We start from the raw sequence: 24,088 nt of genomic DNA on the forward strand, positions 1-24,088 counted from the left end.
CACCAGACAACAAGAACACAGCATCCAAGACTTCTTAGGGTCAAGTTATCTCTTTCAGACCAGAAGACATCATTTTAAAATTACAAAAGAATGACTTTATGGTACGTGTGACCCTGGAGCACAAAATCATTTGTACAATAAATAAGCTTTCTATTAATGGTTTGTTAGGATCAGACCATATTTGGCTGATATACAACTATTTGAAAATCTAGGATGCAAAAAATAAAAATCGAAAAACTGAGAAAAATCACCTTTAAAGTCAGAAATGAAGTTTTCATATATATATATTATACGTTATATAACACGATAAGGCTGTTTTAACAAAGTCTGTACGGCTAAAAGCACTGTGACTCGTAATAATTTAATTCCATAAAGACTGTCAACCAAATTTTTTGTTAATTAAAAAAAAAGTACATAAATATTTTCATTCAGCTAGGATGCGTTAAAAGACGCTAGAAAAGATTTCTACTGCTACTTATGCTCATTTATTAATTCATAAATTAAACATTGCTAATAATCAGATATGTGTTATTATATTTTCTGACGATCACGTGACGCTGAAGACTGGAGTAATGATGCAGAAAATACACAGAGATTAATTACACTTCAACAGATATTCACATAGAAAAATGTATTTTAAATTTAAATAATATTTCACAATTTCTACCGTATTTTTGATGAAGAAAAAAGTCTCTGACATACAGGTTTTTCTCAGTTATTGATAAGTTCAAGGAAGCGAGCGCTCCCTCCTCACCCAGATCCTGAAGCGTGCCGTTCCTCTTCAGGGAGACGCAGAGCTCCGCCGCTCCCTGGTGGTTGATCTGGTTGTTGCGCAGGTCCAGCTGGGTCAGAGAAGCGCTGGAGGCCAGACCTTCACAGAACACAGCGAAGCCTTCCTCCCACATCCCCAGAGCGTTCCACTCCAGCACCAGCCTGAAGCACAGCGCGCGCAACACCTTCACTTTCAGACTCAGAGCTTAAGGGACATGGCTTCTCTTCTTGTCCACACGCAGAGGTGGAACGAACGCATTCACACAAAACTTTGTTGGGCTCAGAGCAGCCACACTTTAGTGCATTTTAGCAACAAGGTATTTGCTTTTTTTCATTTTTAAGTGTACAGTTTCATCCAAAGCGACTACGAAAGCAATCAAAATAAAAAAAGAGCAATGATGCACGAGTGCTTCAAGAAGTCTCAGTAAGCTCAGAGGTGTTTAGCGTGTGTTTTGTGAGTCACCTGCGCAGCGTCTTGTTCCTCACTAATAACTGTCCCAAAGCCTCCGCTCCTGTTCCTCTCATGTTGTTCCCCTGAAACCAAGTGATGTCTTTAGGAAGTGTATTACAGAGTCAATTAAGTATATGTTATAACCCTAACCGTACCTTCAGATCCAAAACCTTGACTGTGGTGTTGGAGCAAAGCCCATTTAATAGCAGCTTGGCACCTGCAGATGAATCAATGAGAGCGCTTTTGAGTAGAAATCAAATATTAAATATATCAGTATGATCATTAATGCCCTCATCTAAAAGATCCCAAGACAAAAGAACTTAGAGTACGATCTTTAAAAAAAAAGCATGTTAGTAAAATCTAATATATTGCGAGATTTGGAATGAATTTATTTGTTTACTTCGCACTGCATTTGCATACTGTACATGATTTACTAACCTTGTCATTATCTTTTTCCTCATTACAAGTTTTAACTCTAGCTTCGTATTTTACATTGTTGCATTATTTTCATTTCATTCAGTTATGCACATTGTGTCTGCGATGCGTGTTAACAAAACAAGTTTTAACGAAAACGTCACGACGCAGAAATCGTTTGTTTGTGCAAAATTTACATTCTTTGGATTTTACGCCGTAGCATTACTTTCATGGTAACTACGCACATCTTATTATGCACAAATAATTGCTAATATATCTTGCAAAACAGTCGTTTTTACAAACGCCATTAAATTTAGGGTTTGTTATAACAATGCAATATTAATTTCATGCATATTTTATCCATAAATAGTCATTTGTTCAATGCAAATATTAGTAAAATGTTAATACTAGCTGATCTTCCTGAAACGATAACAATAACATCACATTTTCATTCTTTGGCTTGTAAATTAATAATTATTACCACCTGCCAAAATTCTTTTTTTAAGCAAAGCATGTCACACTGCAATAGCCCCGGTGCAGCGTAAAACGCCGACAGAGCCCACCTTCCTCGCTGAGCATGCAGTCGCTGAGGAGGACCTCGGTGAAGACGGCGTCGCCCTGCAGGACTCTTCCCAGCACGCCGCAGGAGTCCGTGGTGATGCTCTGACCGCTCAGGTCCAGTCTGCAGGCGCCGGGCAGCGCTCTGGAGTCGTGCAGCTGAGCCAGAACCGACTCCTGAGCCTCTACTCCTCCCTCCTTACACAGCCTCAGGTACGACCTCCTGAAGTCCTCCATGACTGTCTGACCTCTCACTGACCTGAAGAGCAGAGAAAACACACCGCAGACAAGGAGACGTGTGGCTTGAAGGAGCAAGAGTGATCAAAATACAAAAAGAATGAATGCAACTTAAATCTCTATGCGTTTAAAAAGGCTTATCTTGCTGTTTTCAGGAGGGAAGGAGACTGAATTAATTGCATTTTGCTTCAAATAAGTTAATTATATTGTTTTTACCCCACTAGCATTTAAATTAACTTATTGCAAGCAAAATGCCCTTTTTTTTTTCATTTTTACTGAAAACAAGACTGAATACTAAAAGACTGAATGTCACCTCGTTTTTCTAATCTAGTAAATGCATTTTAATTTAAACATTTTCTGATATTCGGACTAAAAGCAAGATAAGAAAATACTAAGCCAAGCCTTTTTTGCGGTGTATACACTCAACATGGCTAAAAAAAAAAGAAGTCATACAAACTAGTGGAATTTTTTTTACTAGTGTCTAATCATAAAATGCATGATAAAGAAACAAAAAAGGAAATGAATATATTTTAATAATGCATTTTAAATAGAAAGTCTAAAAATAGAAGGAATGAGTGGAATTGCAATCAGTTTGCATGAAAAGCTTTGTAATATTCTTATTGCATGCTTAACAAGATTGAGATCAGATGCAGGCACTTTTGTTTTTTTGTTTAGTTTTATTCATCGTTACATAAATCCAGCATGACTAAAAGAAGTACTACACTGTAAAGTTAACTGGACACTCAGTACAGAGATTTGAGGTTATAAAACAAAAAAGCAAATTAACAGATTTTTAGTAATGCATTTTGTGCTCATAAGTTTAAAAAATAAAATAAACTTAAAGCAGTCGTTCGCCGTTTACCAACAATTAGCTCCGACTGTATTTGCCACTTCACGCGCTAAACTCATTTAACTCGGTTAACATTAAATGAACGGTGATAAAAGACACAACTGACCTTTATTTCCGATGTTAAAATTCATGACTTTATGCAGGGTTTTGACAGCAGATGTTGATCAGCCTCGCACCTTCACTATTGTTTCGTTTGACAGTTTAAAGTATCCAGGAAGCGGAACGACTTCCGATTTGAAGCAGCGGAATTGTGGGATATGTAGTTTTAAGTGAGTCCTTTAGTCTTCCCTGACAAGAAACAAGTCAATTTAACAAGATTTCCGCAACGTGAGATAACATAAGCTATAGACTATTGTTTGACAAAGTTAACGTTAGTTTTTCAGATGTAGTTGAACTGGCTGACCAGATAAAACGTCCGATTATTTTCAACGCGGGCTACTTAAAGGAATAGTTCACCCAAAAATGTGAATTCTGTCATAATTATCACAATCAAATAGTTCCAAACCTGCATGAACTCAAAGGAAAAAAGTTTGTAACCGAACTGTTTTGTGTCACCACTGACTTCTATAGTATTTTTTTTCCTACTAAAGAAGTCAATGGTGAACCAAAACAGTTCGGTTACAAACTTTCTTCAAAATATCTTCCTTCAGAAGAACAAAGAAATTAAACAAAAATATTTATTTAATAAAATTAGGAAAAATCCAGCAAAAAAAGGTTAAAAAAAGCAATACAAAACTACTAATAATAATTGTTTAGTAATCACTAATAAAACAAAAAAATAAGTGGGATGGATACTTGTGACTATTTTATAATGGCTATTTATATATTTATTTCATTTAAAAAATTAAAATGTGGCCATGTAGAACACTGATATGAGATAATGTCATGGCTTTACATATCTATATTATTTAAGATGAATTTCTTGCGTGCCAAAGATGTGAATTAATTCATATTTAGGTTACGGGAAAATAACTTTTCTTATGCAGGTTGTTAAAGAAGGTTTGGGTCTATTCATTATCCATTCGTTAATCTGATCGTTTAATGAGAAAGCGATTAAATATAGTTGTGATAAACACGTTAAGAAAGCAGAAGAAAGGTTTAATGTCTGGTTGACCAATCAGAGGACTTTTATTTTATGAATTAATTTATTCATTTTCTAGCTCTGGATATAAAAGCAGAAAATCAGACACGATTCTTGTTTTTTTGAATCACTGAAAAGGAAAAGATTACTTAAAAATGATTAGGCTGTTTGCAATGCAGAAAACAGGTTAAAAGTATTTGATATTAACTTTAGGGATCTTATCTGTGCAGTAAGAGCTTGTAACACTGCAAAGAGAAAGAAAAACATAAAAGTGCATCATATGACCCTTAAATATGAATTCATTTGGTCTCCATTGGTAACGTGCACTATTTGTGTCGACTGCAAGGGATATTTTAATTGCGTTTCTACTGTAACACAACGTCAAATCATTTATTTAAATAACAGCAACAGCAATAATAATAAAGTCGAACAGTGACAAAAGGAACAGTGGCGTTGTTAGCAGAAGTGCAGAGTCTCAGATCTGCTTTTTGCATGAAATTGCGTTCGGTGGGGGGGGCTCTGCTCCTGTATAAATACAAATATCAAAAGCAAACCTCAGAAAACGACATCGTGAAGCTGACTCTGTGAGGTAAGATATCTTCAGATGATATCAGAACCAAAGGATCGAGATAAAATGTGTATTAGATCCTGGATCACAAAACCTACATTGCACTGTTTTTCTTTTATGGCAAAAATCATTAGGATATGAAGTAAAAATCATGTTCCATGAAGACATTTTGTAAATATCCAAACTTAGTTTTTTATAAATAATATGCATTGCTAAGAACTTTATTTGTACAACTTTAAAGTCAATTTTCTCCATATATATATATATAAATCCTAACAAACCATTAGTGGCCATTATTGCTAACAAAAAAAGACTTTTATAACTAATTTTGTGGTCCAGGGTCAAATATAATCATACAATAAACACTTGTTTTCGGGTGAATTTTAAAGACGGACGGCAAAAGAATTAAGATGCATATGATTAACATTTCCATGTTGCAATAGAATATTTATTTATTTGACTGCTACCACTTTTCCAGGTGGCGGATATCAGATTTATTACAAAACGAATAGCATTCCACTTGTGTTCTGTGTTTTAATATCTTTTTAAATAACTAAACGTAAAGCATGTTTCCCTTCATAGGCTTGCATGTAATCAGAAGCATTGCGAGCAGTACGTGGAAGAACAATAAGGGAAGCAGTTCTGCTGACATTGCACTTGTGGCGTTTTTCGATAGCTTCTGGAAAGTTATATATTTTACGCTTCAAGCAGAACCTGTCCTGTTATTTCATGCATTGCATCAAACGGAAATGCGCTTTTAATCTTTCCTTACAGAGCTCTGCATCCCATTCAGCTCTAATGGAAGACGCAACGCATTCAGAATACGAACATGCAGAATATGCAGAATATTCCGATTTAGCCGGAGAAGAGCACTTGCATCCTGAACGCTACTGCACGGACGCGGCCTGCGTAACCACGGTGATCTTCACCGTCGTCACGTGTGTTCTGGGCATCGCTGGAAACGGCGCGGCGATCTGGATGACCGGCTTTAAGATGAAGAAGTCGGTGAACACCACCTGGTTCCTGAGCCTGGCTCTGTCCGGCTTCATTTTCTGCGCAGCTCTGCCTTCCGTCATCGACTACAGGCTGAAGCAGAGCTGGAACTTCGGGCCGTTCATGTGCAGCCTTCACAGTTTCGTGGCTTACCTCAGCATCTACAGCAGCATCTTCATCCTGGTCATCATCAGCGCGGACCACTGCCTCGCCGTCACGTTTCCCGTCTGGGCCCAGAACCAGCGCACGGTGAAGAAAGCGTCGGCGGTCGTCGTGTTGGTTTGGATCGCGTCTTTGTCGCTCAGCATTCCTCCTGCGCAGTTCAGCATCACCATAAACATTCAATCGATCGCCATATGCTACATCCACTACGAGCACCACCACACCGTCGTGCTCATGCACTTCACTTTTGGGTTTTTGATTCCGTTGCTGATCATCTTCACCTGTTACTTCATCCTGATCCGTAAACTTAGAGCAAACCAAACGTTCAGGTTCACCAAGCCCTACAGGGTCGTGGCGTTACTGATCACAGCTTTCTTCATCTGCTGGCTGCCGTTTCAGATCGTTTCTCTGCTAGTGTTGGACAGATCTAATCACAGCTTTTCCCTTTTCGTGGCCCTGCTGGTTTGCAACATTCTGGCCAGCGCCAACAGCTTCCTGAACCCGCTCATCTACGTATTCATGAACAATAAGAAACGCTGCTCATTTCTTGCGAAAACCGAGAGCGCCGAGGAAAGCGCCGCCGAAGCAACTTCCGTGGAAGACGGGCTTTCTGCTGCTGTCTGAAACTTCACCAATCTCTCTTTATTCCTTCTCGAGTGTGATTAAAGAAATGACTCGGCTTTAACGATCAGTGTAACTGTTTTTGTGTCGCAGGTTTGAGTTCGGAAATCTACAAGTAAAAAAAAAATTACTTTAAATCATTAAAAATATATATAATGACTTGTAAAAACAGCTATTAAATGTCTACGGTTTTATTTGATCATTTGGGTTACTCATAACATCCGTGCTTGAAAATATAATAAACCTCTTGTTCTAACCATTCAAAGTGATTGTATTTCTCTTAAATATTTCACATGCCTATAAATACATTAATATATTCACAAAGACAGAGGAAAGCAACATAAATTGGTTGTGAAGGAAGCAATGCAGTCATGTAATTTGGTTTAGCTGCGAGGCACACACACACACACACACACACACACACACACACACACACACACACACACACACACACACACACACACACACACACACACACACACACACACACACACACACACACACACACACACACACACACACACACACACACACACACACACACACACACACACACACACACACACACACACACACACACACACACACACACACACACACACACACACACACACACACACACACACACACACACACACACACACACACACACACACACACACACACACACACACACACACACACACACACACACACACACACACAAACACAGACACACACACACACACACACACACACACACACACACATACGCACACACAGACACACACACATACGCACACACACACACAGACACACACACACACACACACACATACGCGCACACACACACACACACACACACACACACACACACACCTTTACATTACTTGGCCAATTTTTTTGTGAGGTGTTTAAATGGAATCGTTTATTAAACGTTTAAATGAACGTGTATTTATAACACAAGTAGAAGACAGAAGGGTGAAAACAATCACTTAAAGCACCGCAGTGGTTAGCAACTCGAATGTGCGCGACTTCCGGTGCCGTTCGCTTCCGGTCATTTTACCCGTACTAAAAGATTCCGATGTTTTGCGTAACATCGCAAACCGCCACCCGTTGAATATATTTATTTTTAAAATATCCCCATAATCTCTGTCGTCGTTGACTGTGACTCTGCCGCCCCCCTGAGGACGGAGGCCGTACTGTATCTGTTACTGTATGCATTAAGTTCAAAAACTCACCGAATATGGTTTCAGATGAACCAAATATGATCTGACAAGAAGCAAGACGACTGCTCGAGGTTTTTATGAGTAGTATAGCGTGTTTATCACACATGAAAGAGCGTTTATAGGCTGTGTAACGTTATGTTAACTTTAAAGATGTTGTTTTTCGAATGCAAGAAGCTCGACAGTTACACACGACACACATTAAACGATTATTTCTTACAGTCAGGAATTTAATATTTTGCTGCATCCTGTATATTAAAACTACTTGTGTAGCTTAAGCTTAATCACAAACTAAAAGAAAACAGTCACAAAGAGAGGGAGAAAAGGGATTACATTTACATGATAACATAATAATAATATAATAATAATAATAATAATAATAATAATAATAATAATGGTGATGTTGTTCAATAAATGACCCTGCACCACAAAACCAATCATAAAGGTCTGATTTATGATATTCAGATTTAAAAGCGAATACAAAAATTGAGAAAATAGCCTTTAAAGTCAATATTAAGTTTTTAGAAATGCATGTATTGGCGAGAATATTGATCCAAAATGAAGTTCTTACTAATCATAAATGTTCCTGTATATTAACGCTAGGAAATTTACTAAATGTCTTCATGCAACAGAAGGATTTTTGGCATAAAAAAGTCATTTTGTTCCATAAAGTGCATTGTTATACCTGTTTCTGCTTATAAATGTTACTGAGCTCCCAAACGGGCTTCTTTCTGTCCTCCTTAACTGTGTTGTTGTTGTAGGACATCGTCTTAGTAACTAATAGATGATTAATCTAGAAGTCTCCTTGTCGAGGATCTGAGAGACAGCAAAAACACACCGAGCGCGAAAATACAACCTTTTTTTTTTTTGCACGATATTGCGTGTTTTATTTCTCAGCTTTGAACTGTGCATCTCTTGTTGTTTTCAGACATGGACTCTTTGAAACATCAGCAGGACCCGTGGAAGGTCTATCAGGAGGAAAGCCCCAGCAGCACTCAGCAGTAAGAGCACCGTGCATCCGCTCTGGAGAACAAATATCTGGTTTTTCAATAGAGAAATGTTTTCCTTCGCCGTGATTTTTTATGAGCAATACATTAGTCAGAACTGTGAAGGGTTTTAAACGTATATAAGCATCTTATTTGTTTTATCTTTAAGATATAAACACCTTTGAATAAGATAGAGATGATGCGTGGTGCGGTGCATTGAATTCTATTACCTGGGTTTCTATGTTAACAGCATTAATATTACATCAGATACCTGTCTGTGATGCAGGGCTCTCTTCGCTGCATTTTTTGTGTAATATTTATAGTTTTTATAGAATGGAGTTGCATGGACCCTGTCCAGCCGTGATGTTAAATCAGGAAGTTTTCCAGCTGGTTCAGGTTTGTTGTCAGGTCTCTCAAAGCAACAAGAGCGTGCTTTCAGGAGAAATTACTTATTGACTTTCACTGATTTTACTGGAAAGGATGCCGCTGTCGATTTTAAATATGAAGAGATCAGGTTTATCAGATTCATTTTTAACGTGTGTTTTTTCATTGTGTGTTTCAACCTATTTAATGCGTTCCAGTTAATAATTGAATGTGTTTTGATTTAGGTAAACAATTAAAAATACAGCTAACACAATAAATATAAAGAATTTTGGTACAAATAGTGTGGTACAGCATGCAAGAAAAAAAAAAACATATATAATTTTTTATTAACGTTTGATATATATATTATGTAATTTTCAATCTACGTGAACAATTCGAATGTACATGTGTGTATCTTATCATCAGTCTCTAATGCATAATGATTTATTTGTAGTTTATTTATTGTAATTATCATGAAACATGGTTTGAAAACCGTATCAGTACTTACTAGCCGTATGACAGGTTGTAGAAAATGCAGTTTGATTAGATGCATGAAAATAAAGCTTTTTTTTATTTTAAAAACATAGTTTTTCTCTTCTAATTAAGATTGACTGTAAACGCTTCAGATATGCTGAAGACGCACTGACTGTAATTGTGCTTCGCTCCACAGGAGGTCTCTGTTTCTCTACTCAACCTTATTCTGCTCTTCTGAAGCCTCTCTCTTTTTCTCGGTGCATTTCAGGGAGATGTCATTTTGATAAATCAAAGCTGTGTAGCTCATATACGCCGTATGCCTTTGTTTCCCCCACGTCTTCCCTCTCTCAGCTTCTCGGGCCGGAGCGCGGGCGTCTGTTGGCGTCGCTGCGGTCGACTCACCTGAGGTCACTGATGCAGTCGTTCTTCAGATCCAAACCCAACAGAAGAGCCAGAGTCTGCATGAGTTTCGAGGATTTCTTCTCCTCTCTGAAAGCAGCGACAGGCCGGGATCACCAGAGAAGAGACGTGGAGGAGTTGTTCAGCGAGGCCGGTGCTCTTCTTCAACTCATCAGGCTTCACTAATCACTAATAGACTCGCTTTATTACAGGCGCGTCTTCTTCTGTGCAGATGGACATCTCCTGCGATGGTTGTGTAGGATGGCAGACGTTCCACAACTTCATCCTGCAGCATTACAAGCAGATCACACACTCGATGTGGGCCTGCGAAAACATCCCCATCTCACAGCCTTCAATACACCACTGTACCTACAACAAGGTGACCGCTGCATCCATCTATCAAAAATACATCAAATAACATAAAACATAGAAAATGCATATACGTATATATATATTGCATATCACTACTCAGACAGAAAATACAGAAATGACCTACTTTATTAGCCCTACTTTATTTTTCACTCGAAATATAATGCATATATATAATATAATTTCAATGCTCCTTTTAACAGTAATATTCTAAAAACAATAAAATGTCCAGCTTTCTGTAACAAAGGTTCATCAAAATGGCGCTAATATTCAGAGAATGCATGTCAAATAGTAAAAACGTTACGAGTCGTTAACATTTATATACTTTTTTAATAATGCCCGTGAATCTGTCATCTATCTATCTATTCATTCTCGCCGTTCGTTAGTGTTTTCGCTCCGTATTCATACCGTTTATACCACTCTAACTGTAAACCGTCTCATTTCATCAGCAAGAGCCGATCGTGCGAGTCTTGGCGTTGAGTCAGTCTCCTCCGATGCGGTACATCAGCGTCAGCAAGCGAGGGACTCTTATAGTGTGGAGCAGACACCTGAACAACATAAAGCCTCTGGAGGTGACGCCTCAACACTCCAGACCCAGAAGGATGCGTTCTGAGTCTGAAACCTCTCCCTCGTCTCCGCAGATGTGCGCCGGACCCTTTAATAAAAGGCAGCGCCGTAAGAGGTTCCAGGGCTGGACCACCGATGCCGTCTACTTAGGGAACGTTCACAAGATCGCCGTGGCCACCCTGAGCAAAGCCGTACACTTCTTTGACGTTACCACCGCATGCAGTTTTGAGCAGGTTCACTTGTTCGGTACGAGCCTGTCGGATGTAGGCTAGATGTTAGCTTTTCTGCTTACACGCTGACCTCTGTGTGTGTGTGTGTGTGTGTTTTCCCAGGACTGAGTCACATCGCCACCGCTCTGTGTTATTGGTATGACACAGAGGTAGGCTGCTGACATTTTGTGCTCCGGTGTTGAACTGGAGTTTATTTTAAGCTGGCTAATTCTCCAAGCTGTTTTGGTTTAGTTTTAGTTCACCGTGACTCATGTTTGATCCCGTCTCCAGGCTCCAGGAGAGAAGTGTGTGCTGATGTGGGGCGATGACAGAGGCTCCGTGAATTTGCTGTGGTTTCTTCAGCCTTTCAAGGGCCTCTTTGAAATGCCTTTTACCGACCAGACGGGCCCGGTTCAGATCTTCATGCCAGTGAGTGTGTGCTTTTTCAGTGTAGGGTAGACAGCTCGACCCCGAAGATGTGTTCAAGAACGAATAGAAAAATATATGATCAAATTTCCATACATGTGAGCACGCACTGCACGAGTCTGTAAAATTTACGCTGAAATTCTACCGTAAAAAATGCAGTTTTACTGTTTTATATACCGTAATTTCATTAAGTGATATAATGTTAATAGAGCAAACTATTAAAGTGAAATACACCGATAACCACCGAATGCAGGCGGTGATGAGAAAGTCACATGATGAACCAAAGCTCATCGCAAGCTTTTAAATATGAACATATATAGTCATACAGTGTCTATACACACAAACACTAAACACCGTCATGGTGAAATATGGAATAAACAATCATTTAACAACATTACATGTGACATGCATCCCTAATGAACAGAACTGATGAGAAAAAACTTTGATTTTAAAGAAAAAACTTCACTTTCTGGGAAAGTCAGTTTACTTTTTTCCCTGTAAAGTTTACAGAAAATTACCGTTAACCATTTAACAGGTTTTTACTGTAGCATTTTCATTTTTTTCTGTCAACAAAACTGTTACAAAAGCAATCATAAAGGTGAATTTTTGATTATATGATAGGGCAATATTTGTCTCTTTGAATCTGAGGAAGCAAAAAAATCTAAACCTTTAGGGTTGACCTTTAGAAATGCATACTACTAATCAGAAATAAAGCTTTGGTGTATTTACAGTAGGGAATTAAAAACACATCACCTGATGATTTTTGGACATGTTTTGACCCACACAATGTATTGTTGGCTATTGCTCTGAATATACCTCTTCTTCAGGGTCACGTTTATTCTTTTAAATCGTTTTCTTCTACATCTGAAATTGTGCATCGTCAAACTGGTTTCTTAAATACAGGACATACATGCACACAGCACACTGGTCTCATATCAGCACATCCCGAGGATCCACGGTGAGCCCATCAACAGAATCCTGTACGAGCCGCACGACGAGCTCATTATTACTTCATCAGAAAGTCCAGGCTGCTCTGTGGTCATCTCTGATGTGGGTCAGAAGAGAGAGGAATACATCTGGAGAGTAGAGAAGGTGATTGTACGGTATATAATATCCTTATTGCCTCTGTGCCATACTGTGTCAGCATAATCTACTGTACATCATACGTATAGGATTAACGCCAACCGATAATTCCCACTGTCATAGATAACTGGCTAGACAAGACAGGTCAGATAGATAGAGAGACGGTAGGTCATGCTTCAAAGGGTTGGTGTTTTCTGTGGGAAAGTACAGAGCATTTAAGTCTAAATAGACTCTCATGATTCAGAGAGGTTGTTGTTGTGGTATTTTTAAAGGGAGTGTCCAGACCCAAATAAAAAGTCTTCATTTACTTGTTTTGATGGATTTAATAAAACGGACTACTCCCCGGCGTTTTCCATTTTGTAATATTCTGAGAAGTAATGAGCCGCCTCCACAGTAGTCACAGATTTAATTGCTGGAAAAAAGGTTTTCTTTTATACCAACCATCCTTGGGATATTAAGTAAAGATCGCGTTCCAGTAAGATTTGCTACCGTAAATATATCAAAACGTAATTTTTCATTAGTGACGTGCATTGCTAAAAACTTCATTTGGACAACTTTAAAGATGATTTTCTCAACATTTAGATTTTTTGCACCTTCAAATTCCAGTGGAGATCCCATTTATTCAGATTTCGGATGATGCATGATTCTCGTTTTCAAAAAAAATCACCTCTTATGGCTGGTTTCGTGCTCCAGGGTCACAAATAAGAAATCCCTTCTGCCTGTGTCCTCCTGCAGGGAGTCAAGTGTTTTGACTTCAGCTTCTGTCTGGGTCTGCTGGTGACGGCTGGAGCGGGTTCTTCCGTCACACTCTGGAACCGATACGTGACCTCCCGGCCGACTGCGGTTCTGCGCGGTCACCAGACCGCCGTGGTGGATGTGCTCATTCATCAAGCACTGGGCAAGATCTTCAGCTACTCCAAGGACGCTGTTAGTTTTCCTCCTGCTACACAGAGAGAGCTATATAAAATCTCAAGACGAAGAAATTTCTTAGGAACATTCTTTCAAACTTCCTGGAATTTATCTTAAGTGCAATTCTATCCTCATGTAGTCTTCATGTACTTTGTTAAGAGCATCTTAAGAAAAAATGTCAAGCTTTTTTGCAAATACAGTGTGTCAGACATAATTATAAATAACCATTGTTTCAAATATTAATCACCTTGTCACTGTTGCTATGTTTTAATGCTTAATTGCAATAACTAATTTGAAACACCCTTTACATTTTTTAAATATCTTACCCCAACATAAGACAAGTTGGAAGTTATCCTAACTTTTCTCTTCACCCTAAAATAAACGTTATCTGAAAAATTTCATTCAAAAGAAAAAAACTCGAGAAATTTAGCTTTACATGCACAAAGCTTTTGTCTTCTCCAGATATAAACTGATGGCCTGGCGTGCTGTGGATTACTGCGATGTTTTTTATCAGCTGTTCAGACTCTCTGAGAGTCTCACCCTTTCACCGCACTCTTAAAAAACTCTTTAAAAAGCTGCTTCACAATGCCACATTTTTGTCTAAACGGTTTCATGAAGAACCTTAACCGTTTGGTTTCACAAAGGCGAAAGAAAGTTCTTCAATTGTAAAGAAGGAATGATTCCAAAAAGGAAAGAAAGAGAGCTTCTGTGGCATCGCCGTGAAGATTTCTCTAAATCTGTTGAAGAAACAAACACAAGGGTGTTTTTTTGCATTTAAAATTTCATGCCAGTTTGATGGCTGTTGGCACGAGAAAAGAAAACCATCTCTTAAATGCATTAAAAGTCAAAGTTAATGCACGGTTCTCTTTCAGGTGCTGAAAATATGGGACGTTCCTTCTCAGCGGTGCTTAAAGACAGTTCGCCTTCAGTTCCCGAATATCCATCTCGGCTTCACCCCGGAGCACGGCGGCGTTCCTCTGCTCCTGAGCCCGGACTCAGTTCTCCTGGTGACCTGCAGAGAGTATCTGGCCGCGCTTGATCTGCGCAGGAGCGAGTCCAGCAGCCGCTCCGGGCTTTACACCTGCGCTCTCTATAATCCTCGTCTTCAGCAGGTCGGTGTTTGGCTTCGTGCGATTGATGCTTCGTGGACCGGGTTCTTACTTTGCTGTGGTCCAGGTAATCACAGCCTGCGCCGGCTCCACCCTGACGGTGTGGGATGTGAAGACCGGTGTTAAGAGGATGGAGATAAAGGACGCTCACGGTACAGAGGAGGTCTCCTGCATGGCACTAGATGTACATCAGCGCAGACTGATCTCCGCAGCCACCAACGGCACTATCAAGGCAAGCGTGTCAAGTTTATAACAGCAAAGAGTCACTTAACTCTTTGAAAGCATTAAACTCTCCAATGGTGTTCAGAATTAAATTTCCAAAAATCAACGAAATCTGTCTCTTAAATTCCTGCTGAAATGATCCGCCCATCTTGATCCGAGCAGTCCTTCCATCTTCAAGAACTCACTAAAAATCTCTATTTGACCTCTCTATTCTAACTCTATTTTATCTTTTAACACTTATAACACTTAACGCTCTAAAATTAGCATTCTCGGTTCTTTTTCTATTCTATTTATTATACGTGACCCCAGTCTATGTTTTGAAATTGAGTTTTATTTATTAGCTTAACATTGACGTATGGTTCACAAAACATCTAAATATCGAGAAAATAAAGTTCTTAGCAGTGCATATTACTAATAGAAAGAAGAAATGTTCAAAATATCTTCATTGAACTTGATCTTCGCTGCTTATCTTTGCACAAATGAGAAAAAACCTTGATATATATAGTGCTTTAGACTAACTGAGACTGAAATCGTTGCTCTTTTGTAGATTTTAAATGCTTCGGTTGTCCTCATCTGTAAGCTGCTTTGGATAAAAGCATCCGCTAAATACCTAAATGTAAATGCATGTTTCTTATGCTCAAACTTTAGCATGTTTTTCAAAAGATGCAACTGCAATATTGTTGTACAACATTGTTATACTTTGCTGCATCTCAATAAACAGATTGCTTAAAAAAAGCATGTTTTTCAGGCCAATACACGGCAATAATGTGACTTGCTGATCTATTGCGCTAAGCGCTTTCTTCCATTCATGATTAAATACAAAGATGGCGCAGTTGTATTAAAGTCTTTAGTAGTAGTCAGGATGCAAAGCCGAGAAATCAAATCGATTTGAATGATTTGTGAAGGAGTAATGATGCTGAAAATCACAGAAATAAATAGAAAGCACTACAGATATTTCGCAATATTACTGTTTCTGGTTCTCTTGCTGCAGGTGTGGAACTTACTGAACGGCCTCATCCTTCATAAACTAGAACCCGTCTCCAATGCAGAGGTCACCGGGGTCATCTGTCACCATGACAACCAGCTTCTAGCCACAGGCTGGAGTCGACTGATCGCTCAGTATAGCGTTGCGTTTTCAGAAGTAAGGGTCGGTTTATGTCTCAAGCATGCACACTTTAATGGCTACTTAAAAGCGAAAAGGGCTTTCAGCCAGGATATACACACATAAAGTGCATTTTCTTCTGCTTCTGTTGAACTCGGCGTGTGCTTTTGTGGTCGTACCTCGAGACGCCTGCGACAACAGAGTGGGTTTTAATGGTGGTCTGACACAGCAGAACTGGAGGTCTCAGAGACGCTTACTGAAGTGTATCTGTGGGTACAGGACGTCTATGTAAACGCAGACCTGTCCTGGAAGTCCGGTCGTCAGCACGCCGAGGATATCCTGGCCATGGATCACTGTCCAGGTCTGGGACTTCTGGCTACTGGGAGTTATGATGGAGAGATCATCGTATGGAGCCTGGCTCTGCAGAAACCCATCACACGACTGCAGACGAACCAGCAGGAGAAGTCCGTGAGAAATCAGACGGCAAAAAAAATTGCTTTTATGTATTGAGTGCACATATTAAACACTAAATTCCTTCCCGGTGCACCTAAACTATTTTTGGAAATAAGTATTCGGCAATCCTAAAATCAGTTCATTTACAAATATAAATCTAGCATAAACGGTGCGTTTGGTTTCAACGGTCAGAGAGAAGGTGCAAAATGAGACAAAACTAAATGTTCCTGGATAAATGACCGTGAGAGTATAAAACGGCCTCTTTATAATATCCCTGCATTGTGCATAATAACCTTGAAATATATATATAATATGGTAAAAATTAATGTTCCGTGATTATCAGTAAAAATCCTATGTGCTGAGAGCTGAGAATCATTGAAAATAATAGTATAAAATAAAAAAAAGTATAAAATGTCTATTTGCAAAGATCGTTAGAGTGTATTTTAAAGGAAAAACTGTTAGTCTTTGTGTTAGTTGGCCTTAATTTATACAGTTTTGCAACTGGTTCTATGCAAAGAATATTCTTTGAAAACTGAATTGCGAAATGAAAAGTCAAAATTCAGAGAAAGTCAAAATTGCGTGACATAAAAATCGCAAAATGCACGTTACAAAGTCTAAATTGCAATATATAAAGTCACAATTCTGAGGAAAAAGTCAGAATTGCATGATACAAACTCGAAATTGCAAGAAAATGTTTTTGTCTCGGTTTTCTGACTTTATAACTAAATTGTGTGATATAAACTCTCAATTGCAAGAAAAAGTCAGAATTGCGAGAAAAAGTCAGAATTGCGATATATAAACTCTTAATTGCGATAAAAAGTCCAAATTGCGAGATATAAACTCAATTGCGATAAAAAGGTTAGAATTGCGATGTATAAACTCAATTGTGATAAAAAGTCAGAATTGCGAGATATAAACTCTTAATTGCGATAAAAAGTCAGAATTGCGATATATAAACTCAATTGCGATAAAAAGGTTAGAATTGCGAGATATAAACTCAATTGCGATAAAAAGTCAGAATTGCGAGATATAAACTCAATTGCGATAAAAAAGTCCAAATTGTGAGATATAAACTCAATTGCGATAAAAAGGTTAGAATTGCGAGATATAAACTCTCAATTGCGATAAAAAGTCAGAATTGCGAGATATAAACTCTCAATTGCGATAAAAAGTCCAAATTGCGATATATAAACTCAATTGCGATAAAAAGTTTAGAATTGCGATATATAAACTCTCAATTGCGCTAAAAAGTCAGAATTGCGATATGTAAACTCAATTGCGATAAAAAGGTTAGAATTGCGAGATATAAACTCAATTGCGTTAAAAGTCCAAATTGCGATATATAAACTCAATTGCGATAAAAAGTTTAGAACTGCAATATATAAACTCTCAATTGCGATAAAAAGTCAGAATTGCGATATATAAACTCAATTGCGATAAAAAGGTTAGAATTGCGAGATATAAACTCAATTGCGATAAAAAAGACCAAATTGTGAGATATAAACTCAATTGCGATAAAAAGGTTAGAATTGCGAGATATAAACTCTCAATTGCGATAAAAAGTCAGAATTGCGAGATATAAACTCTCAATTGCGATAAAAAGTCCAAATTGCGATATATAAACTCTCAATTGCGCAAAAAAGTTTAGAATTGCGATATATAAACTCTCAATTGCGCTAAAAAGTCAGAATTGCGATATGTAAACTCAATTGCGATAAAAAGGTTAGAATTGCGAGATATAAACTCAATTGCGTTAAAAAGTCCAAATTGCGATATATAAACTCAATTGCGATAAAAAGTTTAGAACTGCAATATATAAACTCTCAATTGCGATAAAAAGTCAGAATTGCGAGATATAAACTCTCAATTGCGATAAAAGGTTAGAATTGCGAGATATAAACTCAATTGCGATAAAAAAGACCAAATTGTGAGATATAAACTCAATTGCGATAAAAAGGTTAGAATTGCGAGATATAATCTCAATTGCGATAAAAAGTCCAAATTGTGAGATATAAACTCAATTGCGATAAAAAGTTTAGAACTGCAATATATAAACTCTCAATTGCGATAAAAAGTCCAAATTGCGATATATAAACTCAATTGCGATAAAAAGGTCAGAATTGCGAGATATAAACTCAATTGCAAGGTTTAAAGACAGAATACTGAACATGTTTTTCCCCTCTTTATAGCTGTATAACTCGTAATTGTGGGTTTATATGTCAATCCCGAGAAAATATATCACACAGTTTAGAGTAATAACGTCAGAAATCTGAGATATAAATGAATTCTGATTTTAGTTCCTATCACACTCTTTTAACTTTTCCTCACAGTTCAGATTTTTTTTCTCTCTAACCCTTGAAACCAAACATGCCGTTTTTGCTAGACTTCTAAATTCCCTATTTTGATTTCGACGCGTCTCTGAACAGTCTATAATCTTGGAATTGAATCATTTTAACTTCGCTGTCCCAACCAAACATACTTCTTGTTTTGGTTTTTACGACTGTTTCTGGTGTATTAGTTGATGGAGTGATGTGGTGTGTGTGTAGAGCTCGTCTGCCCGTCCACAAGCTGCTGTTCCTGCAGAGACGAGCCCAGCGGAGTCCTCCGAGGAGCGGCGCGGTGCTGCTCAGCTCACAGAAAGGATGGGTCTGCTGGTGGAGCGTCTGCGGACCCAGACACAACTACGGTAAACATAATGACCGAGAGCGGCTGATGACAACGTAGCACATCTCAAACACTATAATACAGACACTTCACTTCAGAAACCACAATATACACTTTAAACTGCTGAAAAAGTCTGGAAAGAAGTCTCTTCTGTTCACCAAGGATGCATTGGTTTGATCAAAAATACAGCAAAACTGTAATATTGTGAGATATTGTTTTCTACTAATATAATTAAAAAATCATAAAAATAACAATTTTATATATTTTAAAGTTTAAATACATTTTTTTTTGTCGTGTAGGGCACTACATTTTCTCTTCAGCATATTTAAAAATTTTACCTATTCATATTTCAATGTTAAAATGTTTTTGTGGATTACCATTAAAAGGTTTGGGGCTAATAAGTTAAAAAGCGGAAATGAATACTTCTATTCAGCTTTAAATCGATCAAAATAGACATTTATAGTGTTACAAACATTATATCTATTTTAATAAATGTTGTTCTTTTGAGGTTTTCTCTTTTATCAAAACAAAACTAAAAATATATGAAGCAGCACAACTGATGATAAAGCATGTTTTTCTAGAGCAGCAAATTAGCATATAAGATGAAAATTCAGCATTTGCGTCACAGCAATAAATTACCATTTACAATATATTCAATTGCAATAATATTTCACTGTTTTACTGTATTTATTGCAGTCTTGGTGAGTATTATACAGTAGACTCGTTGGGAGCCACAAAGAGCAATGAAAAAGCAAAAAAGTCCGATCAGCCTCGGCGTAGCTCACAGCTGATTCATGATCTGATCCTTTCCGGTGCAGGACGGTTCTACGCGCCGGACGGATCTGGGGAGAGCGTGACGGGTTTAAGCACAGACCAGGAAAACGGTCTTCTGGTCACCGGAGACACAGCCGGATGCATTAAGGTCTGGGACATCTCACGGTACGCTGTAGACGCCGAGGTAAGGGCACTGCATCCACACCGGTGACTTAAAATAACCGCTTCTCTTTGTGTGCAAGCATTTAACAAATCGGTTTAAATCACTGTAGCGATGTCAAAACACTGAGTATTCTATACGTTAAATAAAACATCAGCAGCACAGATATATTTGTAGAAATTGCCAACAATACAATGTCTGGGTCAAAATGATGCACTTTCTTTTATGACAAAACCAATAGGATTTTAAGTAAAAATCATGCTGCATGAAGATATTTTGAAGACTTAAGTTCTGATTAGTGATATGCATTGCTAAGAACTTCATTTCGGACAACTTTAAAGCAGATTTTGAAATATCTCTGTCAACTCTTGTCCTATCCTAACAAACCACGCACCAATGGAAAGGTTATTTATTCAATTCTCAGGTCAGTTTTAAACCTCAGTTTAAAAAAAAGGACCATTGTGACTTTGTTTTGTGCTCCAGGGTCACATATCATCCAGTTATATGAAAAGTCATGCAAAACACTGCAAAACATTAGCCGTGTACTTAAAGGGTTATTTCGCGCGTCAAACCCATAAGAAGACAAACTCAAAGCTACCCGAGCCTCCGTAGACAGCCCGGTCTCTCCTCAACACGCTTGACTCGGCCGCAGTGGACTTGTTTGAGCTATGAAGGATGCAGCGCTCGATCGGGTGAAGCCGTGAAGCCGTGCGTGTCAGGCTGCATCGGAGCTCATGTGAGTCTCTCAGTCCGCAGGAGATCTGCCCGCGCTCATGCACTCGTGGAGGGGTCACGACGGGGCGATAGCGAGCAGCGAGGTGCTGGCGTACGGGTCCCGGCTCTTCTTCCTGAGCGTCTCGGCGGACCGCAGGGCCTGTCTCTGGAGCGCTCAGGGAAGGCGTGTGGGCTGCTTCGGACAGGAGCAGCAGTGGGATTTGAGCGACCGGACACTTATCAAGACAACAGGTAGAACTGACTCTCGAAGGCTGACCTTTGCCCCCCGGCTGCTGTCATAAAATGATTCTCGAAAGACAGGATTTGGCCACTTATGCACGCGCGCTCATCTTTCAGCGTTTGTAAAGGAAACATTTATAATTCAGCTGTGCACAAAAGTCAAGCTTTAAGGTTTGATGCCAAATCAAAGCGTATGATTTCAGAAAAACTAACCTCCCGGAATAATCAGTGTCCAAAGCCACGCCTCCTACAAACACATCAAATAATATTATTATTGTAATAACTGTAGTATTATGATGATGATTATTGTTATATATTCTTATTGAATCAGAGGTTTTTCTTCTTTGTCTTTTTACAGCAAAAATAATTGTATTAAATATTATTTGTCTATATAGTCTTTTACTTGTTTACTTTTGTATTTATTAAAATTAATAAAATATATATTTTTAAATAAATATAGGCTGAAATAGGTTCTGTCAAAAATTCATCACGATTCCAAAATAAAGTTTTTGTTTACATTATTTATATATAAATACACACATAAAAATATTTACTTTTATACATTAATATATTTTTATTGTTATATGCTTTATTATACGTAAGTATATTGAATACATAAACAATATATTCTTCTCAAATGAATACATGCATGTGTTTTTGTCGTTATAGATGCATAATAAATATACAGAGCGCACACATATAGTATGTAAGCAAAAACTTTTATTTTAGATGTGATTAATCGCAGCTGACAGCACTAGTTTTGAAAGCTTTTCTTATTTGATTTGACATTTATATTCTTTTAAGAACGCCTATATGCAAAAAATGTTAGTTTCTGCAACTAATTCTCCAAATACGAGTATATTAACCGGTGTGTGTGTCTGTAGATTACTTGATCAGGGTCCTCGTGCGGCTGAAAGCTGTCGGTGGTCAGATATATCTGCCATTTAAGCATTTGGCAAAAACTGCAGCGACGTGTTGAAAGGTAGACAAGCCCAGAGAGAGAGACGCCTCCTTTGGTTATTATTTCTGGAGATGTCTGAACATTTCTAGTCCTACTCTCTCAGAAGATCACTTCAGTCTGTTCACACAACTCCTGTCTTAAAGAGACACGCTCATTTACCATCACAGATCAGATTTCTGTTGGCCTCTTAATATGGCTGGCGGTCATTAGAAGACTTTGGAGTCATTCTTTAAGCATGCATAATAAAGATTGTTTTAGTTTAATTCAACAGATTTGGTGCACACATTTAAGAAGGAATCACTATTTCTTACTAGCAAAGCATGTTTAAATTTAGTATATATATATATATATATATATATATATATATATATATATATATATATATATATGTATGAAAAAGTGGACTCTTATTTTGAAATGCCTTTGCTTTACTATTTTTCGCTGCCCATTGCATCAGATGAAGTAAAACATATAATTAAAAATGAAATATAAAAACCATACACTAAACAGGAGTAGATCACAAGCATGCTATTGATTGAGTTAAAGAGAGAACAGCATGCAGAGCTCACATTTATCTCATTAAACACTACTTCTGGAGTTCAAAGGTCACATTAGACCGTATCAAGATGACCTCTTAAAATGATCACATGACTATCCCGTTTAAACACCTAGAATCTGTCAGTCATTGACGTCCAGTGATTACACATCGATGTCCTCCACAGAGAACACGCCGGTCCAATCAAAGAAGAGGAGAGGACAGAGGACAGCCAATCACGTTTCATCTGCCGGAGTGAAAGTTCAGAGGTCACTGGGACGAGCTTTAGTGCGGGTGACCTGGAGCTCTCTGATATCAACACTGTACCAGTCACGTTTATTTTGAGCATTATGATATATAAATATTTAAAACAGTACATTTTTACAAGATTCTTTGATGAATAGAAGGATCTGAAGATCAGCATTTATCTGAAATGAAAGGTTTTTGTAACATTATATACACTATACCATTCAAAAGCTGGCTTTTTTGGGAGGAGTGGGGAGAAATGAATACTTTTATTTAGCAAGGATGCTTTAAATCGATCAAAAGCGATTAGAAAGGCATTTATAATGTTACAAAAAATATCCTACTTCAGATGAATCCAGTTCTTCTCACCTTTCTGTTCATCAAAGAAACCTGAAAAAAATCTACTCAGCTGTTTTCAGCATCATCATCATAATAATAATAATAATAATAATAATAATAATAATAATAAATGTTTTTTGAGCAGGAAATCAGCATAATAAAATAATGCAATGCAATAAAAGGATCCTGTGACAATGAAGACTGGAGTAATGATGTTGAAAAGTCAGCCTTAATTATGGTAGAAAATGACAGTTTAACATAGATTCTCATAGAAAACAGCTATTTTACTTTGTAAAAATATTTCACAATTTTTACTGCATTTTCACTCTAACGAATGCAACCGAAAATCCCGATCAGAACGTCTGCACTCGCTTCTCACCTTAATAACAACCCCCAAAAAACTAAACTAAAAGCAGTGATTGTATTGACTCCGTCTCTAAACCCTCGCCGAGCCAAAGCAAGCGATTAACTGAAGCTCCCGAGCGAGCTGGGTGTGTTTCTGGGCTCCTGCAGCTGTCTAGACGCTCGGCGGAGAACTAGACGTCTGCTGAGGCTCACACTTCCTCCAGGATCTTCTTCATCTTTCAGAGCAGCTGCTCGGGGCATTCTGGGACAGCATGCAGAAATTGATCGGAATCGCTTTTCTCATCATGTAAACAATGAACGTTTCAAATTCCGTTTTTTCCAAAATAATAAAGAGTTTTTGCCATAAATTGTGATCCACTGTAAAGCTGAAAAAATTGCCCATTTAGAAAAAAAAAAAAAAAAAAAAAATATATATATATATATATATATATATATATATATATATATATATATATATATATATATATATATATATATACACATGCACACAAAAATTATAAACTATAA

General features: G+C 37.9%; 3 protein-coding genes and 1 long non-coding RNA gene across 5 annotated transcripts in view; 2 read left to right on the top strand and 2 right to left on the bottom strand.

Annotated features, from left to right (window-relative positions):
• Positions 1-3,502, bottom strand: part of lrrc45 (leucine rich repeat containing 45) — a 12,966-nt gene extending 9,464 nt beyond the window's left edge. The window contains exons 1-5 of the mRNA XM_043230930.1: positions 3,388-3,502; positions 2,200-2,453; positions 1,378-1,439; positions 1,235-1,305; positions 755-933 (exon numbers count right to left, since the gene is read on the bottom strand). Coding sequence (XP_043086865.1) covers positions 755-933; positions 1,235-1,305; positions 1,378-1,439; positions 2,200-2,431 — 544 coding nt within the window. The 5' untranslated portion in view covers positions 2,432-2,453; positions 3,388-3,502. The remainder of the gene's footprint in view (positions 1-754; positions 934-1,234; positions 1,306-1,377; positions 1,440-2,199; positions 2,454-3,387) is intronic.
• A 1,356-nt stretch (positions 3,503-4,858) lies between these two features.
• Positions 4,859-6,965, top strand: LOC122333365 (chemokine-like receptor 1). The gene is made up of 2 exons (XM_043230938.1): positions 4,859-4,951; positions 5,705-6,965. Exon 2 carries the CDS (start codon positions 5,729-5,731, stop codon positions 6,707-6,709), a length of 981 nt encoding a protein of 326 aa, XP_043086873.1. The 5' UTR covers positions 4,859-4,951; positions 5,705-5,728; the 3' UTR covers positions 6,710-6,965.
• Positions 6,966-8,726: 1,761 nt separating this feature from the next.
• LOC122333371 (WD repeat-containing protein 49) lies at positions 8,727-23,316 on the top strand. Of its 2 annotated transcripts, XM_043230947.1 has the most exons (17): positions 8,727-8,912; positions 10,086-10,283; positions 10,366-10,512; positions 10,952-11,074; positions 11,144-11,315; positions 11,402-11,448; positions 11,570-11,707; positions 12,608-12,796; positions 13,523-13,714; positions 14,569-14,808; positions 14,873-15,037; positions 16,019-16,168; positions 16,409-16,593; positions 19,129-19,268; positions 20,065-20,204; positions 20,930-21,146; positions 22,818-23,316. In XM_043230947.1, the coding sequence occupies exons 2-17, from the start codon at positions 10,149-10,151 to the stop codon at positions 22,973-22,975; spliced, it is 2,538 nt and encodes an 845-aa protein (XP_043086882.1). In that variant the 5' UTR covers positions 8,727-8,912; positions 10,086-10,148; the 3' UTR covers positions 22,976-23,316. The 2 variants fall into 2 exon arrangements, with proteins under 2 accessions (XP_043086882.1, XP_043086881.1); XM_043230946.1 differs by having other exon boundaries at positions 10,952-11,315.
• Positions 16,440-22,286, bottom strand: LOC122333373. The gene is made up of 4 exons (XR_006248623.1): positions 22,024-22,286; positions 21,348-21,381; positions 19,062-19,245; positions 16,440-16,570 (listed from the first exon to the last, which is right to left on the bottom strand). It is a non-coding gene; the product is annotated as an uncharacterized LOC122333373 (long non-coding RNA).
• Positions 23,317-24,088: the final 772 nt, after the last annotated feature.

This window comes from Puntigrus tetrazona, unplaced genomic scaffold, assembly GCF_018831695.1.
Source record: "Puntigrus tetrazona isolate hp1 unplaced genomic scaffold, ASM1883169v1 S000000270, whole genome shotgun sequence".
Classification (NCBI taxonomy): Eukaryota; Metazoa; Chordata; class Actinopteri; order Cypriniformes; family Cyprinidae; genus Puntigrus; species Puntigrus tetrazona.